Genomic DNA, 21,573 nt, shown 5'->3' with positions numbered 1-21,573 from the left:
TATCATTTCCAACTGTTATCTGAGCTTGGGCGCCTGGATATCAACTCTTCATGTCCAAAGCTAGGTTCACTTTCTTTCCTATTTCTAACTGTATAAGCCAATGATTTTATCATCTAAACATCTAATTTTAGCTTCCAAGCTAAAACACTCAATTGGAGCTTGGTTCTTCCCTCTCACTCATTTTCTGTTCCTGATGTCACCAGGACCTCTTATTTCTACCTCCATCATTGTGTCTCAAGGCTTCACAGGTGGCACAGTGGTAAAGAATCGGTCTGACAAGCAGGAGACGGGGGTTAGATCTCTGGGTCAGGAAGATGTCCTAGAGAAGGAAACAACAATCCACTCCTGGAAAATTCCATGGACAGAGGAGCTGGGCAGGCTACAGTCCATGCAGTCGCAAAGAGGAGGACATGACTGAGCATGCACGCACACACACACACACACACACACACACACACACTGCGTCTCACCTGGCCTTTTCTCTCTGTTATTGTTGCCTTCATCATCACTTCTCTGGCTTACTGAAACCACCTCCTCTCTGAGACCTTGGCCTCAAGTCTCACCCATCCCTAGTGGGTTGCCTTTCAAATGCTAAAAGCCTCTGTGCAACACTGTTTGCTCCTTTGGGCAGTCACCAGGATAAGGAAGGGGTGAGGACCCAAGGGCAGCATGTCACGGGACCTGTCCAAAGTCCAGCTAGTGCTGGAGGACCATCACAGTCAATGGAGTCAATGGAATAGAACCAAATCTTGGCCATTCCTGAATGTCAGGCAAAGGACATTTGACTTTATTTAGTTGACCATGGGGAGTGAGAGCAAGCTTTTGAAGAGAGATGTGATGTAATCAGAGGTATGCATTAAGAAGATTAACTTGGCAGTAGCTTATAGAAAAGATTATATGGAAAATAGATTAGCAGGAAGGAGACCAATTAGACATACTTAGAAAAGGCTATGTGATTAGCAATGAAGGTTGAAATTCAGTTGGCAGCTGTGGAAACATAAAGTGAGAAGTGGAGGAAATATTTTGGACACAGAAGTGCTGTTACTTTTAAATTTTGGTGCCAAGGAGGAGAAGAATTCAAATGTAACTCCAGAGGTTTAATCCTGACCAATGGAGAACATAGTAATGTCACTTGGACAAAGAGTAATGGGGGCAGGAAGAAGGTGGGAGGCAATGGGGATTGCAAAGTTCACATTTAGACATGTTGTTGGAGACATGATTGGGATGCCCAGATAGACAAGCAATTAGGGGACCAATGAGACAGGCCAGAAAGAACCAAGTTGGATGTTTCTACAAAGAGGTGATAGAGCAGGTGCGGAGTAAAGGATAAAGGTAGACACAACTGATAGGGTACCTCTGGGTTTTGTAATGACAAGAACCCTTGCAGTAATAAAGGCGGTCTTGGAAGAGGGAAGTGGCAGGGAAACTAGACTGTCATCACCACCGCGCATGACGAGAAGGGAGAAGTGACTACCCCATAGTGGTGGTGGGAACGGAAGGATGGGAGGGAGGTGTCACCTTGGCTGACATGAGTTAGTTTTCAGGCACAAAGGAAGGAAAGAGGTGGGGAGAATGGGTGAAATACAATGAAGAGTAGGTCATGGATGATCTTAAAAGAAGACAAATCAAGATCAAGGTCAAAGTGGGAACATCAGTCTAGAAAGGTGAAAACTAGGAGGGTAATTAAAAAAAAATAATGAACTCTCTTCTGAATGGGGAAATGGAAGCAGAAGGGTCACAGAATAGTTCACAAAAGAAACGAAGGTTGAGTGTTTAACCCAAATCTAAGAATATATAGGAAGGGCAACAAGGAATCAATGAGGCATAGGTACGGATATAAGAATAAGCAAGCTAAAATGAGGGTTACACAAGAATTAAAATGAATTTTTTGAGGGCATGATCAAGGTAATTCTGTCACTTTTCCTGAAGCAAGCTTAGCTCATTGCCATCTTCCTCCAGTCAGATGGTGGGGGGACACCTGGATGGGGAAATGACAGAAGATTGAGGATAAGAGGCATATAGGGTGCCTGGTGAGAGACACTGAAGTCTGACGGTGGGACACGGGCAGGCACATCCCTAACCAGAGTAATGAGGACTCTAGGGTTTCTTGGTCAGATGGGAAAGTTGGTACCATGAAAGAAAGCTCAAAAGAAATGCAGTTTTGGGGAGAAACCAGATATCAGTTACAATGAAGAGGTAGACAGAGCGCTGGGGACACCAGCTAAGGAAACAGGGCAGTCTGGGCACAGGAGGACCGAAGTCTTCTGGAACTTAAGGGAAGGAATGGGCAGGGGAGTGATGTAAGTGGCAGTGAGCACAAGTGAACAGAAAAACGGAAAAGGGAGAGAAGAGGGAGTCTGCGCCCATAGGGACATAGAAGAACAAGCTGGTTTGTAGGTTAACCCCCTTTTCTTTCCCACAGCAGGTCTCAAGGTCATGTCAACTGGAAAAATCAATCATACTTTTGCATCTTTAAGTGATGATGTAGATCGACCTAAGAATCCCTGCACTGTTACATTTTCTTGGTCCAGTGGTCCAGAATGTTCTCCTCTAGCACACTAAGAACCTTGTGTTTTTTGGAGGTTTTTTGGCCATGCCCCACCGATGCATGCAGGATCTTAGTTCCTGGACCAGAGATTGAACCCGTGCCCCCTGGAATGGAAGGGTAGGGTCTTAACCACTGGATCATCAAGGAAGTCTACGGATCATGTTTTGGGAAAGCATGGTTGTTTTGGGGACATTGAACTTGCAAGGTCTCCCTGGCCTCTGCCTTTAAATATTCAGATGACTGCCCTTTCCAAAAATGAGAACTTCAGCTTACTTGGCTGTTGTTCTGATTCACTGCCTTCTGTCTTTCCATTAGAGAGCCCATCTTTCATCTCAGGTTCTAAATAGTGGAGAATCATCTCCCACTCCACTTTCAACACTCTGTTCCTCTGGCCTCCATCTGCTCAGCACTATCTGTTGCATCCACTCCTTCCTTCAAAACCAGTGAAACCACACCAGCTCACCTACTGTTATTGACCTTGTAAGAGGGGCTTTTGCTGAGATCAGTGAGTGTCTCCTGGGGGAGCCCAGCTGGCCTCTCCCTAGGGGGCATTTCCTGGGTGAATTTGCCAATTCACATGGGCTGATCAACGTTCAAAGTCAACTGTGCAGTCTCAGAACCACTGTTTCATCTGCAATCTCAGAGATGGACTCTCACAACCACGCTCACAAATACTGAAGTATCAATAAGAATTTGATGTAGTGACATCCCATGAGAAACTTAGCGCCACACAGGCCATAACAACAGATAATTTCTCTACCTTTTGGGGAATTCTTTATGACACCCTTTCCTAATCCAGGGCAAATCCTATTCATAAAACTGTAAATCTTCAGTCCAACAACCAACATCCAACTTCCTCTTTATTTCCTTCCACTGCTAACCAGTCTTAAGGATAACTCCCATTTTCTTACTTTACATATGCCAGTAGAGTCCATTAGAGAACAGTCATGCCATGCTGGCCTCGGGTCCATCCTATCTCTTCCCCAAGATTCTTAATCTCATTGTTCATAAAGTTAAATATAGAGGATTACAAAGGAAATCAATGACATTGAAATGACACTTTAAAATATTTTTCAAATTGTGATACATGTGTATCTTTATTAACTGCAAAATCTAGCATTGGGTCTAACAACTACAATAACTTCAAAGTAGTTATGAGCATCAGTCAGTCAATTCAGTCGCTCAGTTGTGTCTGACTCTTTGCGACCCCATGGACTGCAGCATACCAGGCTTCCCTGTCCTTCCCTATCTCCTGGAGTTTACTCAAACTCATGTCCATCGAGTCGGTTATGCCATCCAACCATCTCATTCTCTGTCATCCCCTTCTCCTCCCACCTTCAATCTTTCCCAGCATCAGGGTCTTTTCCAATGAGTCAGTTCTTGGGATTTTCCTGGTGGTCCAGGGGTTAAGACTTCACCTTCCAGCGCAGAGGGTGCAGGTTCGATCCCTGGTCGGGGATCTAAGACCCCACATGTCTCACGGCCAAAAAACCAAAACATCAAATGAGTCAGTTCTTCGCATCAGGTGGCCAAAGTATTGGAGTTTCAGCTTCAGCATCAGTCCTTCCAATGAATATTCCAATAAATATTCCAATATTCCAATGAATATTCAGGACTGATTTCCTTCAGGATGGACTGATTGGATTTCCTTGCAGTCCAAGGGACTCTCAAGAGTCTTCTACAACACCACAGTTCAAAAGCATCAATTCTTCAGCGCTCAGCTTTCCTTATGGTCCAACTCTCACATCCATACATGACTACTGGAAAAATCATAGCCTTGACTAGATGGACCTTTGTTGGCAAAGTAATGAGCATAAAGACCATTTTAAAATATATCCACCTACTAGATGATTATGAAAATATCTGTGGATTTTATTTGGGACAAAGTCATAGATACTGCTAATAACTATTTTGGTTTGTTGTCGACATTTATAAGGCTTCCCTAGTGGCTCAGATGGTAAAGAATCCACCTGCAATGCAAGAAACCTGGGTTCAGTCCCTGGGTTGGGAAGATCCCCTGGAGAAGGGCATGGCAACCCACTCCAGTATTCTTGCCTGGAGAATCCCATGGACAGAGGAGCCTGGCGGTCTACAGTCCATAGGGTTGCAAAGAGTTGGACATGATTGAAGTGACATAGTATGCATGCATCACAGGTTTTCCGAATTTTACCCACAGACACTAACAGTTTGCAGACCCCAGGTTAAGAATCTCTATTAAGATGACTTAGCATGGCTCTGCTTTTTTCCATTACAGCCTGATTTTATAACACATTTCTCATATCTCAAGTTCTGAGTTTTTCAGGTGATTCATTTCAGTCTATATATACTACCCACAGATATGTTCTCCATCTGTTTAAGAACATTGCTTTTTACATGTAAAAAGTACAAGATCATCATCAAAAACTGGAAACTGAAGTATCCAACAAGAGTTGAATGGACAAACACATTGTGGTATATCCATTCAAATGACTACTACTTATAAATTAACAGGAAAATTAATGAAACATGCAACAACAAGGGTGAATATCCAAAGAATTTTATTAATAGAAATAAGCCAGAATCAAAAGGCTACATACTGTATGATCCCATTTATATGGTTGCCTTTATGGGCAATGGCAAAAGAAAAGACAAAGAAAAAGACTTTTTCTTTGTTTATTCAGAAATTTCCAGAGGAAAGACACAGTAGACAGGACAGAAGCATTCCAAGCACAAGAAAAGTGTACTCTGTCCTGAAGTAAGGAAATTTCTAGGCTCTCCCATTAGCTGGATGAAACAGTCTCAAAAAAATTAGTCAAGTCCCTTTGCTCAAATTCCTTGTTTACTCAGTAACCATCTGACTATTAATTAAATTGGTATTATGGTTTTAAAATGAGTCTTTTATGATTTTCTTACCATTAACAAAATCCTCAGCGTTTAGTCACCTCAAGGGGAGCTGACAAAATTGAATTCTTTAGCCTGCAGTGATCCAGGGCCTCATGTCATTCCCTTCTATCTCCCTTCCCCTGTGAGACCTAGTTCAAATACCTGGCCAACCAACTCTCTACTCGAGCTAAACAGCTTACTCACAAGAATATTAGTGACCATTTCCGGTCAACAGATCACTGAAATGCAGTTGCTAGGCACCCTCAGAAAATAAATGAAGAAGAAAGAATTTGTGATTTTTAAAAAATTAATAAATAAGCTTGTCCATTAGAAGGGAGAGGACAGAAGAATCGTAAACAGAGAGCAGTCCCGAGTTGTTCATTAACTATCACATATGTCTGTAGTAAAAGCAGGAATAGGGTCACCAAATTGGTCTTTTCTACCTCAACTAAACATCTAGGTGAAGAGCTGACTCATTGGAAAAGACCCTGATGCTGGGAAAGTTGGGGGCAAGAGGAGAAGGAAGCAACAGAAGATGAGATGGTTAGATGGCATCACTGACTCAATGGACATGAGTTTGAGCAAACTCCAGGAGATAGGAAAGGACAGGCAAGCCTGGTATGCTGCAGTCCATGGGGTCGTGAAGGGTTGGACATGATTTAGTGACTGAACAACAAACATCTAGGCATCAGCCCCATGCTCAGAATGTGAAGAAAAACAGTACATGGCTAACACAAGACATACATTTATGGTGTAAGTGTTTTACTAATGCACTTTTGTTTTCTGGCAATGGCTCCTACGGCTGCTAATATTCCCTCTAGAAAGCACAGTTGCTACAGCAACCACTTAGGACTCCAGGAACATGGTGACCCTTGACCTTAATTCTTCTCTCCTGATGGACCCCACGTAACTATCTTTCTAAAAGAGCTTTCACAAACTCAAATAAACACGGAAAGGCAGGCCCTCTTATCTTTGGGAGTTTGTGTTTATCCTTATAACGCTCTTTCATCACAAATTTCCTCTTAGGCAAGAAACGCTGGAGTTCTCTTTTATTTGGCATCACCATTTGCTCCGTACAAACTCGAGCAAGAATGCACTTCCACTTGCTTCATTTCCTCCTTCCTCCTCAGCCTTGCTCTTCTCTCACCAAAATGCTGTTAGCTTCTTCTCCTGGGACTCTGTTACTTTTAATTCACATTATGTACATTTGCTCTTTAGGTCTCTGCCAGAATTTTCTCCTCTTTTTGTGTTAAAAATCATCTTCATTTCTGTACGTTTATGGGTGATTCTACAAGCAGATTCAAGATGCTCCCTGTGGTTTCAGTTCCCTCTACCTCCTTGTGTTGCTCAAATTCAAAATTTATTAATGGTTTCAACGGTAGTTTAGAAGGCAAGCAAGTCAAAGCAGCCAAGAGCATGAGACTTGGAGGGTGTGCTGCTGCAACAAATTATAGAATCAACTAGCAGGTGATGTAAATGGATGGTGTGGGGGGTGGAACTAACACGAGGAGATAGATCAGACATGAATATAGGTTCCTGTATTTAGGTTAAAATTCATCAATGGTAACCACAGCAAGATATTGCCTCATACCTGATAGAATGGCTATCATAAAGAAGATGTGGGTGCGTGCTCAGTCATTCAGTGATGTTTGACTCTTTGAGACCCCATGGACTGTAGCCTGTCAGGCTCTTCTGTCCATGGAATTTTTAAATGAAAATACTGGAGTGTGTTGTGATTTCCTCCTCCAGGGGATCTTCCCAGGGATCAAACCCATGTCTCCTGCATCACTTGCATTGGCAGGTGGATTCTTTACCCCTGAGCCACCTGAGAAGCCGCATAAGGAAGACAGGAGATAAATAGCTGGCCAGGATGTAAAGAAAAGGATAACTCTGGGTGCCGCTGATGGAATGTAAATTGGTACAGCAACTATTGAAAACAGCCTGGAGGTTCCTCAAAAAACTAAAAATAGAACTAGCATACAATCCAGAAACCTCACTTCTCAGTATATATCCAAAGGACATGAAAAAATGGATCTTGAGGTATGTATACTCCCATGTTCATTTCAGCATTATTCACAACAGCCAAGATATGGAAACAACTTGATATCTGTCTATGAATGGATGGATAAATAAGGTGTGGTATGTGTATATACAATGACATGTAATCCAGCCATGAGAAGGAAGGGAAAAAATGCCATTTACAACAACATGCATAGACCTTGAGGGCATTATGTTAACTGAGATAAGCCAAACAGAGAAAGACAAACATTGTCTGATCTGACCCACTTGTAGAGTATAAAAAAGTTGAACTCAGAAACAGAGAGTAGAAAAGTGATTGCCAGGAGCTGGAGGGGTGGAGGAAATAGAAAGGGTTTGGTAAAAGGGTACAAGCTTCCAGCTATAAGATAAATAAGGTCTGAAGACCTAATGTAAAACACAGTGACTAAAGTTTATAATGAGCTTCCCAGGTGGCACTAGCAGGAAAGAATCTGCCCACCGATTCAAGAGATGCAGCAGACCAGGGTTTGATCCCTGGGCTGGGGAGACCCCTTGGAGTAGGGAATGGCAAACCGCTCCAGTATTCTTGCCTGGAAAATTCCATAGACAGAGAAGCCTGGCCGGCTACAGTCCATGGGGTCACAAAGTCAGACAGGACTGAGTACTGAGCACACAGGGCCAAGTTGATAGCACTGTATTATATAATTGAAATTTGTTAAGAGAGTAGTACATAAATGCTCTCACTAAAAAACAAAAAATACATAAATACGTGAGGTGATGGTGGGAATCCTTTCACAATGTACCCATATACTAAATCACCACAACATACACTTATCTTCCAACTTGATTTGTCTATTACACCGCAATAAAGGTAAAAACCAAATAAGATTCATAAATAACAAAAGCACAGATGATGGATGATACACGGTGATTTTAGACCATTGTGACCAAGCGGTCAAAATGGGTAGTGTTAGGATGGGGATGCATCATTCACAGTAGCTGTTGTTGTGGACGTTGTATCTGACTCTTTGCGACCCCATGGACTGCAGCACACCAGGCTTCCTTGTTCCTCAGTACCTCCTGGAATTTGCTCAAACTCATGTCCATTGAGTCAGCGATGCCATCCAACCATCTCATCCTCTGTTACCCACTTCTCCTGCCTTCAATCTTCCCCAACATCAGGGTCTTTTCCAATGAGTTGGCTCTTCATATCAGGTGTCCAAAGTATTGGAGCTTCAGCTTCAGCATCAGCCCTTCCAATGAATATTCAGAGTTGATTTTCTTTAGGGTTGACTGGTTTAATCTCCTTGCAGTCCAAGGGACTCTCAGGAGTCTACTTCAGTACCATAATCCAAAAGCATCAATTCTTTGGTGCTCAGCGTTCTTTGTGGCCCAACTCTCACGTCCGTACATGACTACTGGAAAAACCATCAGTTCAGTTCAGTTCAGTCACTCAGTTGTGTCCGATTCTTTGCGACCCCATGAATCTCAGCATGCCAGGCCTCCCTGTCCATCACAAACTCCTGGAGTTTACCCAAACTCATGTCCATCGAGTCGGTGATGCCATCCACCCATCTCATCCTCTGTCGTCCCCTTCTCCTCCTGCCCCCAATCCCTCCCAGCATCAGGATCTTTTCCAATGAGTTAACTCTTCGCATGAGATGGCCAAAATATTGGGAGTTTCAGCTTCAGCATCAGTCCTTCCAATGAACACCCAGGACTGATCTCCTTCAGGATGGACTGGTTGGATCTCTTTGCAGTCCAAGGGACTCTCAAGATTCTTCTCCAACACCACAGTTCAAAAGCATCAATTTTTCAGCGCTCAGCTTTCTTCACAGTCCAACTCTCACATCCATACATGACCACTGGAAAAACCATAGCCTTGACCAGACCATAACTCTGACAAAAAGAAGGTTACAGTCTCATAGTCCTGCACAGTGGCCTGATTCCAGCTGGAGCATCCAGTTCAGAGGGCCCTATTTGAAAAGAAGCCCTGGCCACCAATCGGAATATATCAGAGGAGGAAGTTCCGGGTAGTGAGGACTCTGGGAAGTATGTCTGAAAAGGAACTGTTCAGAGAAGTGGGACTATTTGGGAAATAGAAAATAAGCTGTCATTCACTTCTCAAGTGGCTGTTAGAAGACCAGAAGTTTCAAACTCAAATTTCCAAGAGGCCAGGCAGGAACACAGATGAGAAAAACAGAACATGTGTAAGGAGAGAAAAATGCTCAAGCGTGAGAGTGTCACTAGAGATGTTCGGTAGGCTTGGGGTGGAAGGAGAGGCCTGGGCATTGTAGAATGAGAGCCTGGTGATTATCATCAGGTGGGCAAACAGGCCTAATGCTACATTCTTTTCTGATTTCCCAAGAGAAGCCAGAAATCCACATTTTTATGCAATGTCTCAATTTTAACAACTGTTTCAAAATTTTTTAAAGACACATTCCTCAGGCCAAACAGAATGTGTCAATGGGCTGGAGGTAGCCTAGGGTTGCCAGTTCACAATGTCTAGGTTTTAACATTTCTAGGAGATACTTTTAGGCTTTAACAGAAACAGCACTAAGATGCATTGAAGGAAGATTGACTTGGGATATGAGGGCATATTCAAATGTTTAATATCCATAGTCAAAAAACAGACTCCCCATCCAAGTTGTGAGCATTGAGAAATAGTCCAGAGAATATTAGTTGACAATATATGAAAGATATAAGCGAAAGGATTTCCTCCTTAGCAGAGATGTTGAACTCTTTTTGTAAACTATAACCATACCTTATAACAGAATGAGGCTAACAGTTTACTAGGAGCTTTTGTATTATCTCATGTAAAAAGTTACTAGAATAGTTCTTTGAAGTAGAAAAGTGGGTATCTCAGGGAATTCCCTGGCTTCCCAGTGGTTAGGACTTAGCACTTTCATTGCCAAGACCCAGATTTAGTCCCTGGTCAGGGGACGGATGCTGAAGCTGAAACTCCAATATTTTGACCACCTGGTGCGAACAGCTGACTCATTGGAAAAGACCCTGATGCTGGGAAGGATTGAGGGCAGGAGGAGAAGGGGACGACAGAGGATGAGATGGTTGGATGGCATCATCGACTTGATGGACATGGGTTTGGGTAGACTCCAGGAGTTGGTGATGGACAGAGAGGCCTGGTGTGCTGCCGTTCATGGGGTCGCAAAGAGTTGGACACGACTGAATGACTGAACTGAACTGAACAGGGAACTAAGATTCCACAAGTTGTGAGGAGTGGCCAAAAAAAAGTAGGTATTTCTGTTTTACAAATGTGTAAGTATCTGAGTATCTGAGATATTAAATAATTCAGAGAGGGTAATCCTAGAAACTGGACTGAGATTTAGGACTCAGGTCATTGAACTTCAAATTCAAAACTCTTCAAATTCAAACTCCTTTGCTATTTCAGAGTCAGACTCTAAGCCCGTGAGATTCCATTTCTAGCTATGCTCTAAACTGGATTTGCTTGTTGCTTTCCTGGGGTCAACCAACTCCCCCTCACATTTCCATATTCCTGGAATGCCTTCCTGTACCTCTACCACTTTCTAAAAGCTCTTCATGATCTTTTGTGTAGTTTCTTCCAAGCTGTCAACTAGGGGAATCCTCCCCCAGCTCTCAAGCTTGAAACTGAAGTAGCCCTTGACATGTGGTTGTCCAAAATGGTTGTCCATCTTCTCTGCATCTTATCCATATATGTCTCTATCAGGACAAAACCTGTCTCAATCCATGAACAAAGCCACATCCATATAGGTGCACACACATGCACACAAGAGCCAGTACTTGATCAATGAATCATCAAATGAGTATAAATGCTGGACTTGGAAGTCAGTCAAGAGAAAGAAATTCTGTTGTCAACGATGGCTTCTATCTCTCATGGTCATTTCTATTTCCATCCAGAAATTTTGATTCTGACAAAAGTCAGGTGGGGAAACTTGTTTCCGCACATACAGTACAGGAGAGGCCATAAAAAAAATCTCTGGCTCTCTGTATTTCAGGCTCTTGGATGACAGTTTTAAATGTGTCATTATTCCTTGGGTCGAGAATCTTTTCTCAAAAGAATACAAAAATTGTGGAGAAATTGCTGACTAAGCCAAACTTCCAAATGACTTTCAGTTCGGCTGAAACATGGGTTTTTAAAATGTAAGCACTGCCAAAGGTTTCTCCTTGTTGACTCATAGACATAGATCAAGTGTAATGATGTTTTCTGGTGCACTGTATTTAAGTCTGTGCAGCCAAATATCATTGGGCTTCCTAGGTGGCTCAGTGGTAAAGAATCCGCCTGCCAATGCAGGAGGCGCGGGTTTGATTCCTGGGTGGGGAAGATCCCCTGGAGGAGGAAATGGCAACCTGCTCCAGTATTCTTGCCTGGAAAATTCCATGGACAAAGGAGGCTGGTGGGCTACAGTCCATGGGGTCACAAGGAGTCAGACACAACTGAGCACAGCCAAATGTCATTCCATGTGAAATAAATTATCACGACTTGCATTGATCATTTAAAATAAATGGTAAAATGTGTAGAAAGTGGAAAAACATGCATAGAAATATTATGGGAGAAAAAACATTCCAAGAATGTTACTGCATCCAGCAGAGCACAGAGAAGAATATTTTTGTTTTGTTTTGATGGTTTTGTTTCGGTGATTTAGCTGGTCAAATGACCTTGTTAAGAATATTTCCATAAAGGCTTTTTTTTTAAAAAAAGGAATATTTCATAGAGCTAATGTTCTGATGCTCTAATCTCTCTAGGCAAGGTTCATATTTGTGTGGGTTACTTATTCTCCCTTTGTTGACTAAGTCAATAATCAGAATCAGCAGGTTTGGAGTCCGGTTGGCAGGGATCAGCAGCTTGGCTGGGGTGAAGTGAGTATAAAAGCCTGGAGCTGGGGGCAGTCTGCTCAGGGACCCAGCAGTTTTTGGCAGGATGGCTTCCTTCCGTCTGTTCCTCCTTTGCCTCGCTGGACTGGTGTTTGTGTCTGAGGCTGGCCCTCCGGTGAGTGTCTGACTCTCTGATGTTCTTTCATCTGTCTCCTATGGATGAAGTACAAGTGACTTCTTCCTGCTTTGCAAACCAGCTTTTGTTACTGGGGCCAGGGCAGATGGCATCTATTTTTAAATGTCATTGATCCAAACTTCAAAAAGAATGAAGTTCTGCAGAGCTTACTAAACTGGGGCTCGGATCCTGGGCGCCCTCCTCTATGACTTTGCAGTGGTACCTCGGTTCCCTCAGATAAATGGTAGAAATAAAGATCCGATATTCTGGAAGCTGTGACTACTGAGTTTTCAGAAGCTTGACCTTTGATAAAGCTGATTTTCCTTTAGCTAATCAAAAAGTATGTACCAATTAATTCTTCAAAGGCTTGGTGCACAAACTTCTAGTCCAATATCTAATTCTTAAATCCCTAGTATAGTGGTCCCCAACATTTTTGGCACCAGGGACTGGTTTCATGGAAAACAATTTTTCTACAGACTGGAAGGTGGGGGTTGGGGGGTGGTTGGGGGATGATTTCAGAGTATTATATTTATCGTGCACTTTATTTCTATCATTATGACATCAGCTCCACCTCAGATCATCAGGCATTAGATCCCAGAAGTTGGGGGTGCTTGGCTTAGAAGAATAAAACTATTAAAAGGATCATAAAATCATCTGATCAAAAAATCATTTATTTTACAGCAACTAGTAAGAAGGAAATGCTACACCAACAGCTGAGTAAAATGTTCTCAGGAAAAGCTATTTGGTCTTGTGCTATACTTAGTCACTCAGTCTTGTCTGATTCTTTGTGACCCCACGGACCATAGCCCACCAGACTCCTCTGTCCATGGGATTCTCCAGGCAAGAATACTGGAGTGGGTTGCCATGCCCTCCTCCAGGGGATCTTCCCAACTCAGGGATTGAACCCAGGTCTCCTGCACTGCAGCTAGATTCTTTACCATCTGAGCCACCAGGGAAGCCCCTATTTGGTTTTGTGGCATATTATATCTTTGCAGTAACTCCACTCAGATGAGGAGGCTTAACAAAGCCACTCTTCTCAGAGGGACCATTATCTCCCTTCAAGTTCATAATACACACCCCCACTGGAGCACAGTGTGTCCGGGGGCAGAAACTATTCTTTCTTTGGAGACAATTGTGTCTGTGTTACACTGAGTAAGGGAAGTTAATTAACCGTCCATCCATCTGTTGCTGAAAATGGGGTTCTTCATCCTTCCTGCCTTGTTCCTCGTCTCACACCACAAAGATGCAGCCTGTGGCTCTGACCAACTTTGTTGACTTGTCACTTGTCTTCTCTCCACCCAGGGCGCTGGTGAACCCAAGTGTCCTCTGATGGTCAAGGTCCTGGATGCCGTCCGGGGCAGTCCTGCTGCGGATGTGGGTGTGAAGGTGTTCAAGAAGGCTGCTGACGAGACCTGGGAGCCATTTGCCTCGGGGTGAGCTGCCTGGGGCTCCCAGACGTGGGACTTGGTTATATCTTTCCGTTCCCCCATCACTTGTTGATATGCCTTCACATAACCACTCAAGCTGAGAGTCCTTGTCTTGCGATGTTAGGAAACATGTAGAATTTGTGTTAATATATTAATGGAAGGAAAGGAATTGAGGGGCAGTACAGACTAGGCAGATGGCTGTAGTTTATCTGGATCACACTGTTACCTAAAGGGGGACCCCATCTAGGGCCCGAGAGTGGGCTCCTGTCTAACCCTTGGAAATGAATTGTCAGAGGAGATAAATGTGCTGACAAAGCAAAAGACTTTATTGGGAAGGGACACCCGAGTGGAGAGCGGCAGGGGGAAGAGCCCAGAAGGACCGCTCTTACTCCTGGCTTGCAGCCTCAGGGTTTATGGAGGTGGGCTGGGCTTTCTCGGTTGTCTCTGGCCAATCATTTTGCTTGTGCCCATATTTGGTCTGACTCAGGGTCCCACCTGGTGGCAAGCACACCTCTCAGCCAAGATGGATTCCAGCCCAAGGGTTTCTGGGAGGTTGACAGGACACATGGTCTGGCTTCTCCTCCCTCCTTTTGACCCCTCCTGAATTCTCCTGGTTAGTTTTTGGCAGCAGCTCCGGGTTACTTATCAGGACCTCCTGTTGTGAGACGACTCAGGCAAGCAGTTATTACTGTGCCCTGGCCAATGCAGGTGGGTTCAGCCAAAGTGTCCCTCATAACATCATTCACTAAGGGGACCAGCAAGTAGATTGAAAATGTGGGCAGAGGGAACGTGGGCCCTGAGAAGGATGCCCTCTTGCCTGGCCCAGCTGGGAGGGACCAGAACCCTGAACAGCTTCCCATCGCCCCACTCCAGTTCACCACCTTCTGAGGTCACAAACCACTCGAAAAGGGTGATGAAAACTGTGAATTCCATGCCAAGAAAAATGCACATATACACACACCTACAAAAATGTGTATTTAATTTCAGGAGCTCCAGGTTCCTAGATGCCTTCACATGTCACTCAAGCTGAGAGTCCTTGATTTGTGCTATTAGGAAAGATGTAGAATTTATGTTCATATATTAATGAAAGAAAAGAAATTGAGGGATAGCACGAACTAGGCAGCTGTCCGTAGTTTATCTGGATCATCCCGAGTCCAGGGCTGTGGTCCAGCAAAGCCTAGTGGAGCATCTGCTCTGTGAGGCTGGGATTGCCAAGCTCCGTAAGAAAGGACACAGAAGAGAAAAGTACATGACATCAAGTACAGACCCAGACCAGCCTGGCATCCACCCCACCAGGAGCCCAAATGATTTCTCCCCTTCGCTGGCTGCTTTAGAACTTTCATAGCATTTCTCCACCTCTACTAGTAACCGTTTCAAAGAAAATACATATTAGTAAATCTAAACCAACTAACTAAAAGAATGGACAATTAAGAAACCCTCAGTACCAAGCAATACTGCTAAGTGTTTATGTCTCCCAGTAAGAGTGTGTCTGTGGATTCTAATTGAATCCCAAGAATCACACAATGACGCTTCATCCATCACTGCATGCTAAGTCACTTCAGTCGTGTCTGACTCTTCATGACCCTATGGACCATAGCCCACCAGGCTTCTCAGTTCATGGGATTCTCCAGGCAAGAATACTGGAGTGGGTTGCCATGCCCTCCTCCAGGGGATCTTCCCAACCCAGGGATCGAACCCGTCTCTTATGTCTTCTGTATTGGCAGGCTGATTCTTTTCCACCAACTAACTAAAAGAATGAACAACCAAGAAATCCTCAGCACCAAGCAATACTTCTAAGTGTTTATGTTTCCCAGGAAGAGATTTTCTTTGGGTTTTAATTGAACCCCAAGAATCACATGATGACTCTTCATCCATCACTGGAAAGACCATTTTCTTTGGTGTGGTTTCAACTGAGTTTCTATTTGTTAATTCATTTATGTTTCTATAAAATGCCAAGCACACCATGGAAAGTAGTTAAGAGAATATTCTGAGCATAAGATAAAATGGATGCCATAAGCATTCAGATGTTTGTGGGAATTTTTTTTTCTGATGACAAAAAACGGAAAATCAATGTTTTCTTCCTGGCAAAGAAAAAAGGTGGGAGAGTAATGAACAGAGCCATTCTGTTTTAGTCTGTCTCAGTTTTTGCTGTCTAATTGAGAATGATTTCTAACACCAGCCATCAAGCAGGTTGTCATTTTAGCTGCTAGGTCGGGTCTGACTCTTCGCGACCCCCTGGACTGTGTAGCCCACCAGGCTCTTCTGTCCACGGGATTTCCGAGGCAAGAATACTGGAGTATTTTCTTCTCCAGGGGATCTTTCCAACCCAGGGGTAGAACCCACGCCTCCTGCATTGGCAGGTGGATTCTTTACCACTGAGCCATCAGGGAAGCCTATCAAGTGAGTACTTACATGGAAGTAGAAGTTGCTTAGTTTAAAAAGAAAAATGAATTGCCTAGTATTTGTTGATGGCTCAGAGCTGCCAAGGAGCTTAATTATGTAAACAACGAAAGAGTCAGATGCAGGTTTCTCCTTGTACTCTGGGGTTCCCACTGTGTGCACAGGTGATACCACCTCTGGAAGACACTCTCACACCACAGGTGAGAGGAGCGAGGCCCTGGGGTCGAAGGCACTGCAGTCAGAGCAGCTCACGGCCACTTCCAGGGCACTCACGAAACTTCACCCAGACACCAACGGTTAGTTGCAAAGTCTTTTTTTGAAGTGAAAGCTCATAAGAGAAAAAAAAAATCTACAATGAGCTTTTGGAAACATTCCCGACAAGTTTTCTGTTAGTTAATTTTAGTCACTAGAATTTCCCCTATCCTGACCTAATTGAGGGGGAAAAAAAATTATATATATATCTTCACATGGGTTGGTAAGATCCCCTGGAGAAGGGAATGGTTACCCTCTGCAGTATTCTTGGACTTCCCTGGTGGCTCAGATGGTCAAGAATCTGCCTGCAAGGTAGGAGACTCAGGATCAATCCCTGGGTCAGGAAGATCCCCTGGAGAAGTAAATGGTTACACACTCCAGTATTCTGGCCTGGAGAATTGCATGAACAGAGGAGCCTAAGTGGGCTACAATCCATGGGTTCACAAAGACTCAGACACAGCTAAGTGACTAACACACACACACCCATACACAAACTGTATATGTGAGTGTGTGTGCATGTTTGTCTGTGTTTGTGTGTCTGTGTGTGGTGTCACCTTGCCATGGCATTTATTCCCTCAATGCCTAACTTAACCTGGACTTTTGCACCTTTTAGGAAAACCGGTGAATCTGGAGAGCTCCACAGGCTCACCACAGAGGACAAATTTGTAGAAGGACTATACAAAGTGGAATTAGACACCAAATCCTACTGGAAGTCACTTGGCATTACCCCATTCCATGAATATGCAGAGGTGAGTGTAAGGATGCTAGCATTCAATCCCAGGAAATGCACCACTTGCGCTTTGCACACCACAGAAAAGTCAAAAAGAAAATATCAGATTAGTACAGCGCTTTTCCCATTTCTCCAATCAGAAATCCACAAAACTCTGAAAAGCAAACTTCTTCTCTGTTTGACAATAATTCATTCAATAACAGGACCTGAACTTACGAGATGTTCCTGAGAGATTTCATTCTTTCCCCTGAATGTGATTATTTGTCTGCTGAAAAAATAGTAATAGATTGGATTATTAGGCAATGCTCCAGACCCCAATTTAGGGTGTTCCACAACAAAAATTAGATGCATCATTTTACTTCTCTAAAATCTGACAACTTTTTCATTCCAGAACTCATCTGGCTTCCAGAGGTTTAGATAATTGAATTTGGACAGTATATACAGAAACAGTAAATTCAAAATAATAATAGCAACACAACAGATTAAACTTATCAAGCATAGACTACTACCATTTTCTATATTTAACCTATTTGATCTTTGTCAACAACCCCTTGCAGTCCTATTATTATCCCCATTTTACAGGTGAAGAAAGTGAGGCACAGGGAAGTTAAGTAACTTGTCGAGGTCATGGGGCCAGTAACATGAGGGACAGTAATATTTGCCACCAGGGCCAGGCTGAGTTTAGCCTCAGGGGTGCTTCAGCTTTCTTCCTGTGAGAAGTTGAGCTAATAACAATAATAATAAAGACACAATTGTAACCCCTGGTTCATACTCTATTCCTCTGCCGATGAGGCAGTGGGAACCTCAGTTATCCCTATGTCTTCCTTGTCTGTAATTCCTCAAGTCATGTAAAACAGATGGCTGCCATGGAAATAGAATCCAGACATGCTGGTCAGAGTGAAAGATCAACTAATTGCATCAAAAATAGCTCGGCATGAAAGGGAACCATTCTCTCTGGCTTAGTCATGGATGAGACTTTTCGTTGACATAAAACGGTTCTTTTAGTAGACAGCGTTGCCAGGGAAACCTTAGGGTTGTTTGATTCCTAGGGCCCACAGGTCACCGAGGGAGCTCTATCTACCCAGACACATGTCTCTGGCTACTTCTCAGCCAGGCAACAAGATGCGGAGCTCCTGTCTTGGGTGGGTTTCAGGGTTTAGATGTTGCCCAGCACAAGACATTTGCCCCTAGAGTCGTAGACCCCACCCTGGAGCACCAGACCAACCCCCTGTAATCCTTATCCTCCCTGGTCTCAGCCTGATGAGACTGAGACGACTTCATGCTGTCCTGACCATAATGTGCTATTCCCGTCCAGCAGATGCTAGCTTCCTAGCCTGCTCTTCACTTTCAGTTTTCATTCAACAAACATTTGAAAAATGAAAACCTGCTATTGTTGAGAAGTCTGCTAGAAGCTAGAGATTCAGAAGTGAAAACACATCCCTGCCCTTGGGATGGAGGGAAAGTGACTGATATAAGACATTGTAGGCAGGACCATGAGCCCAACTTGGAGCCTGAAGGGTTACGGGGAAGGAGGGAGAGCATGAGGAGTCATACCTAAGTCCCAGTGCCCCACTTGGAAGACTGCGGTGCATGGTGGGTTCAACTATAAGTTCCTCTTCTGTCAGCTTCTGAGGAGGACCTTCCAGAACACTGCCATCCTTCAGCACTAGTCACCTCCGCCTTGGCCAATGACCCAGGCAGCCATATTAGACTTGACAAGATAAGAAGTTTCCTTTGTTCCGAGAGGAATTATTAGCCCTCTCGACCTCATGGATTTCTGAATGCAGATCATGCCATTTGCAATTTTTAGGAAGAATCAAGTAAGTCTGGAGGCCAATGTCAATATAAGAGATCAGAAATTCTCCTGACCTGCTTCCAGAGACTTGGCCTTTAAGGAATGTCCTTTCTCCTGCAGATAGATCCTTTTTTTTTTGTTTGTTTCAGATTTTAAACTTTCTATTTTGTATTGGGGGTATAGCCAATTAACAATGTTGTGATAGTTTCAGGTAACAGCGAAGGGACTCAGCCACACATATACATGTATCCATTCTCCCCCAACCCCTTTCCCATCCAGGCTGGCACATGACATTGAATAGAGTTCCATGTGCTATACAATAGGTCCTTGTTGGTTACCCATTTTCAATATAGCAGTGTGTACATGACCTTCCCGAACTCCCCAACTATTCCTCCCACCCCGGCAACCACGTTTGTTTTCTAATTCTGTGGGTCCCTTTCTGTTTTGTACGTCAGTTCATTTGTATCATTTCTTTTTAGATTCCCATTTAAGGGATGTCATACAATATTTCTCCTTCTTGCAGAGACTCTTAAGTGATTCTCACCTCCTCCTGCTCTGATGATATTTTTGTTTTCAGTACAGTTTAATTGGATCTTTTTTTCTCCCATCCCCAAGTCATCAAGGTTTCCTTTGGCCATATTTAAAATAAAAGGTGTTTATACAGGGTGTATTCAAATTTCAACCCAGGACCTCTGTATAAAATAAGTAAAACTAAATACCTGCTTGCTGCCTTCCATCTCCCTTCTGAACCAAGTTATCTCAACTTGCCTCACTCTGGGCACCTAGACTATTCCAGCACTTGGAGTCTCAGCTCTATGAAATTTGCCTGAAGTATATAACTAAAGGGAACCATGCTCTCATAGACAATTTGCCCAGTTCCAAAGCTTAAAAGAGCCCCAAAAGTGTGCGTTGCAGAATTCCAACATGATCTTCCATACTCTGCTTGCACTGTAAATAGAACCCTCCAATGCTTTGACTCCATATTGCATTGCATGTTATATACACTAAATCTTCTGCATGTTGGGAGATGCAAAGGAATGGTGGGGAAAAAAGTGTCTCGAGTTTGGGGACAGGTGGCTTAATTCCTAGCCTGGCTCTGTCACTTCATGAACGTGGGCCAAACACCCTAACTCAGAGGTCTGGTTCACTTGTCTGTGAAATGGGAAAAATGCTCCCTTCCGGCATCAAAATTCTAGGGTCTCTTAAGTCTGCGGTGGGCTTGGCAACCATCATTTTCAGACTTTTGGGTCACTAATGCCAGCTTCTACATTTTCTCTTCCTTTTTCCAAAACCAAGAACATGAGACACAAGCAATTAGGAGCTCTGTGATTTCCCTCAGTCAGGTTAGAACCACCCTGCTTATCAGTGTGAATTCTGCCCTCTCAAAGAGAGATCTGACTATATGGGTAGGTGGTGGGGAGTGAAGAATCTTATTGAAAGGGCCGTGCAAGGTTCCAACAGCTTAGTTGGCCAATATATTTGGAATTTTGCCTTTTGCACCCACTGTTCCAGAAAACAAGAAAATAAAGACAATGTCTTTGGCACTGTCCTTCCTGTGGTCTCTGAACGATTCACGGCTGGGTGCTCTGCTGCAAAGCGATCCTGCCTGTGTTCCCTGCAGGTGGTGTTCACAGCCAATGACTCTGGCCTCCGCCACTACACCATCGCCGCCCTGCTCAGCCCCTACTCATACTCCACCACCGCCCTGGTCAGCAGTCCCAAGGAGTGAGGGCGCCTGCCTCGGTGGACTCGAAGGACGAAGGACAGGATTTTGTGTCACCAAGAGTATTCCATTTTTATTAAAGCAGTGTTCTCACTTTATAAGCTATGTTAGAAACTGGGCAGAAATAATAAAACATGCCTATTAAAGCACTTCCCATTTCATTTGTACTTGCTTTTTTTGATTCCCTTGTCATCCTCTCAAAAAAAAAAAAAAAAAAAAGCTAAACTTGACAGAAATGCAAAAGAACTAAAAGAAACATCTCCGGACGCGCTCTGGGGAACTCCAAATTTCCACTGTTTTTCAAGCTAAGCACATATTCATTCTGGTTGCTGGCTATTCAAAACACACATTCTGAAAATGAGAAAGCTATCTTTGCCTCTCACCTTTGGTGAATAGCAAAAGGCAAATCCTAAAGCCCTCTTCTTTATTCTGTGCATTTCCTTTAAGGGCTTTACTGATCTCAAGAGTAGCCCAGCTCCAGTGGGACAGACTTAGAGTGACTCGAGCCCTGTAATCCAACTCAGACTAGGAGATGTGATCAGTGGACCCTCGCACCCTTAATTCACCTAGATTAACCCAAACTTCAGGTAGTGAAAGACTGCTGTATGCCAAGCATTACTTTAGATGCTGTGAACCTAAGGAAAGACAGAGTGCCTGCAAATAAAGAGCTCACAGCCTTTTAAGAAGATAGCTGTGTCAACATGATTTGACAAGGGCTATGGTCCAAGGCAGGCTTCCCCGATGGCTCAGTAAAGAATCCACCTGCCAGTGGAACAGACCTGTGTTCAATCTCTGGGTTGGAAAGATTCCCCTGGAGAAGGAATCCCACTCCAGTATTCTTGCCTGGAGAA

General features: G+C 43.7%; 1 protein-coding gene across 1 annotated transcript; it reads left to right on the top strand.

Moving 5' to 3' along the window:
• The first annotated feature begins 12,264 nt into the window (after nt 1-12,264).
• On the top strand, nt 12,265-20,758 carry TTR (transthyretin). Its single transcript, XM_061130624.1, has 4 exons — nt 12,265-12,395; nt 13,698-13,828; nt 17,088-17,223; nt 20,621-20,758. The coding sequence occupies exons 1-4, from the start codon at nt 12,327-12,329 to the stop codon at nt 20,726-20,728; spliced, it is 444 nt and encodes a 147-aa protein (XP_060986607.1). The 5' UTR covers nt 12,265-12,326; the 3' UTR covers nt 20,729-20,758.
• The last annotated feature ends 815 nt before the right edge of the window (nt 20,759-21,573 follow it).

The sequence above is a fragment of the Dama dama genome, chromosome 27, assembly GCF_033118175.1.
Source record: "Dama dama isolate Ldn47 chromosome 27, ASM3311817v1, whole genome shotgun sequence".
Classification (NCBI taxonomy): domain Eukaryota; kingdom Metazoa; phylum Chordata; class Mammalia; order Artiodactyla; family Cervidae; genus Dama; species Dama dama.
This window is presented reverse-complemented; position numbering and strand designations above follow the sequence as displayed.

Bases quoted from the DNA above. Each gene is read 5' to 3' on its own strand.
- TTR (XM_061130624.1), top strand. From the start codon at position 12,327: ATGGCTTCCTTCCGTCTGTTCCTCCTTTGCCTCGCTGGACTGGTGTTT. The intron at 13,829-17,087 runs GTGAGCTGCCTG...TGCACCTTTTAG, and splicing joins TGGGAGCCATTTGCCTCGGG to GAAAACCGGTGAATCTGGAG. The intron at 17,224-20,620 runs GTGAGTGTAAGG...TGTTCCCTGCAG, and splicing joins CATTCCATGAATATGCAGAG to GTGGTGTTCACAGCCAATGA.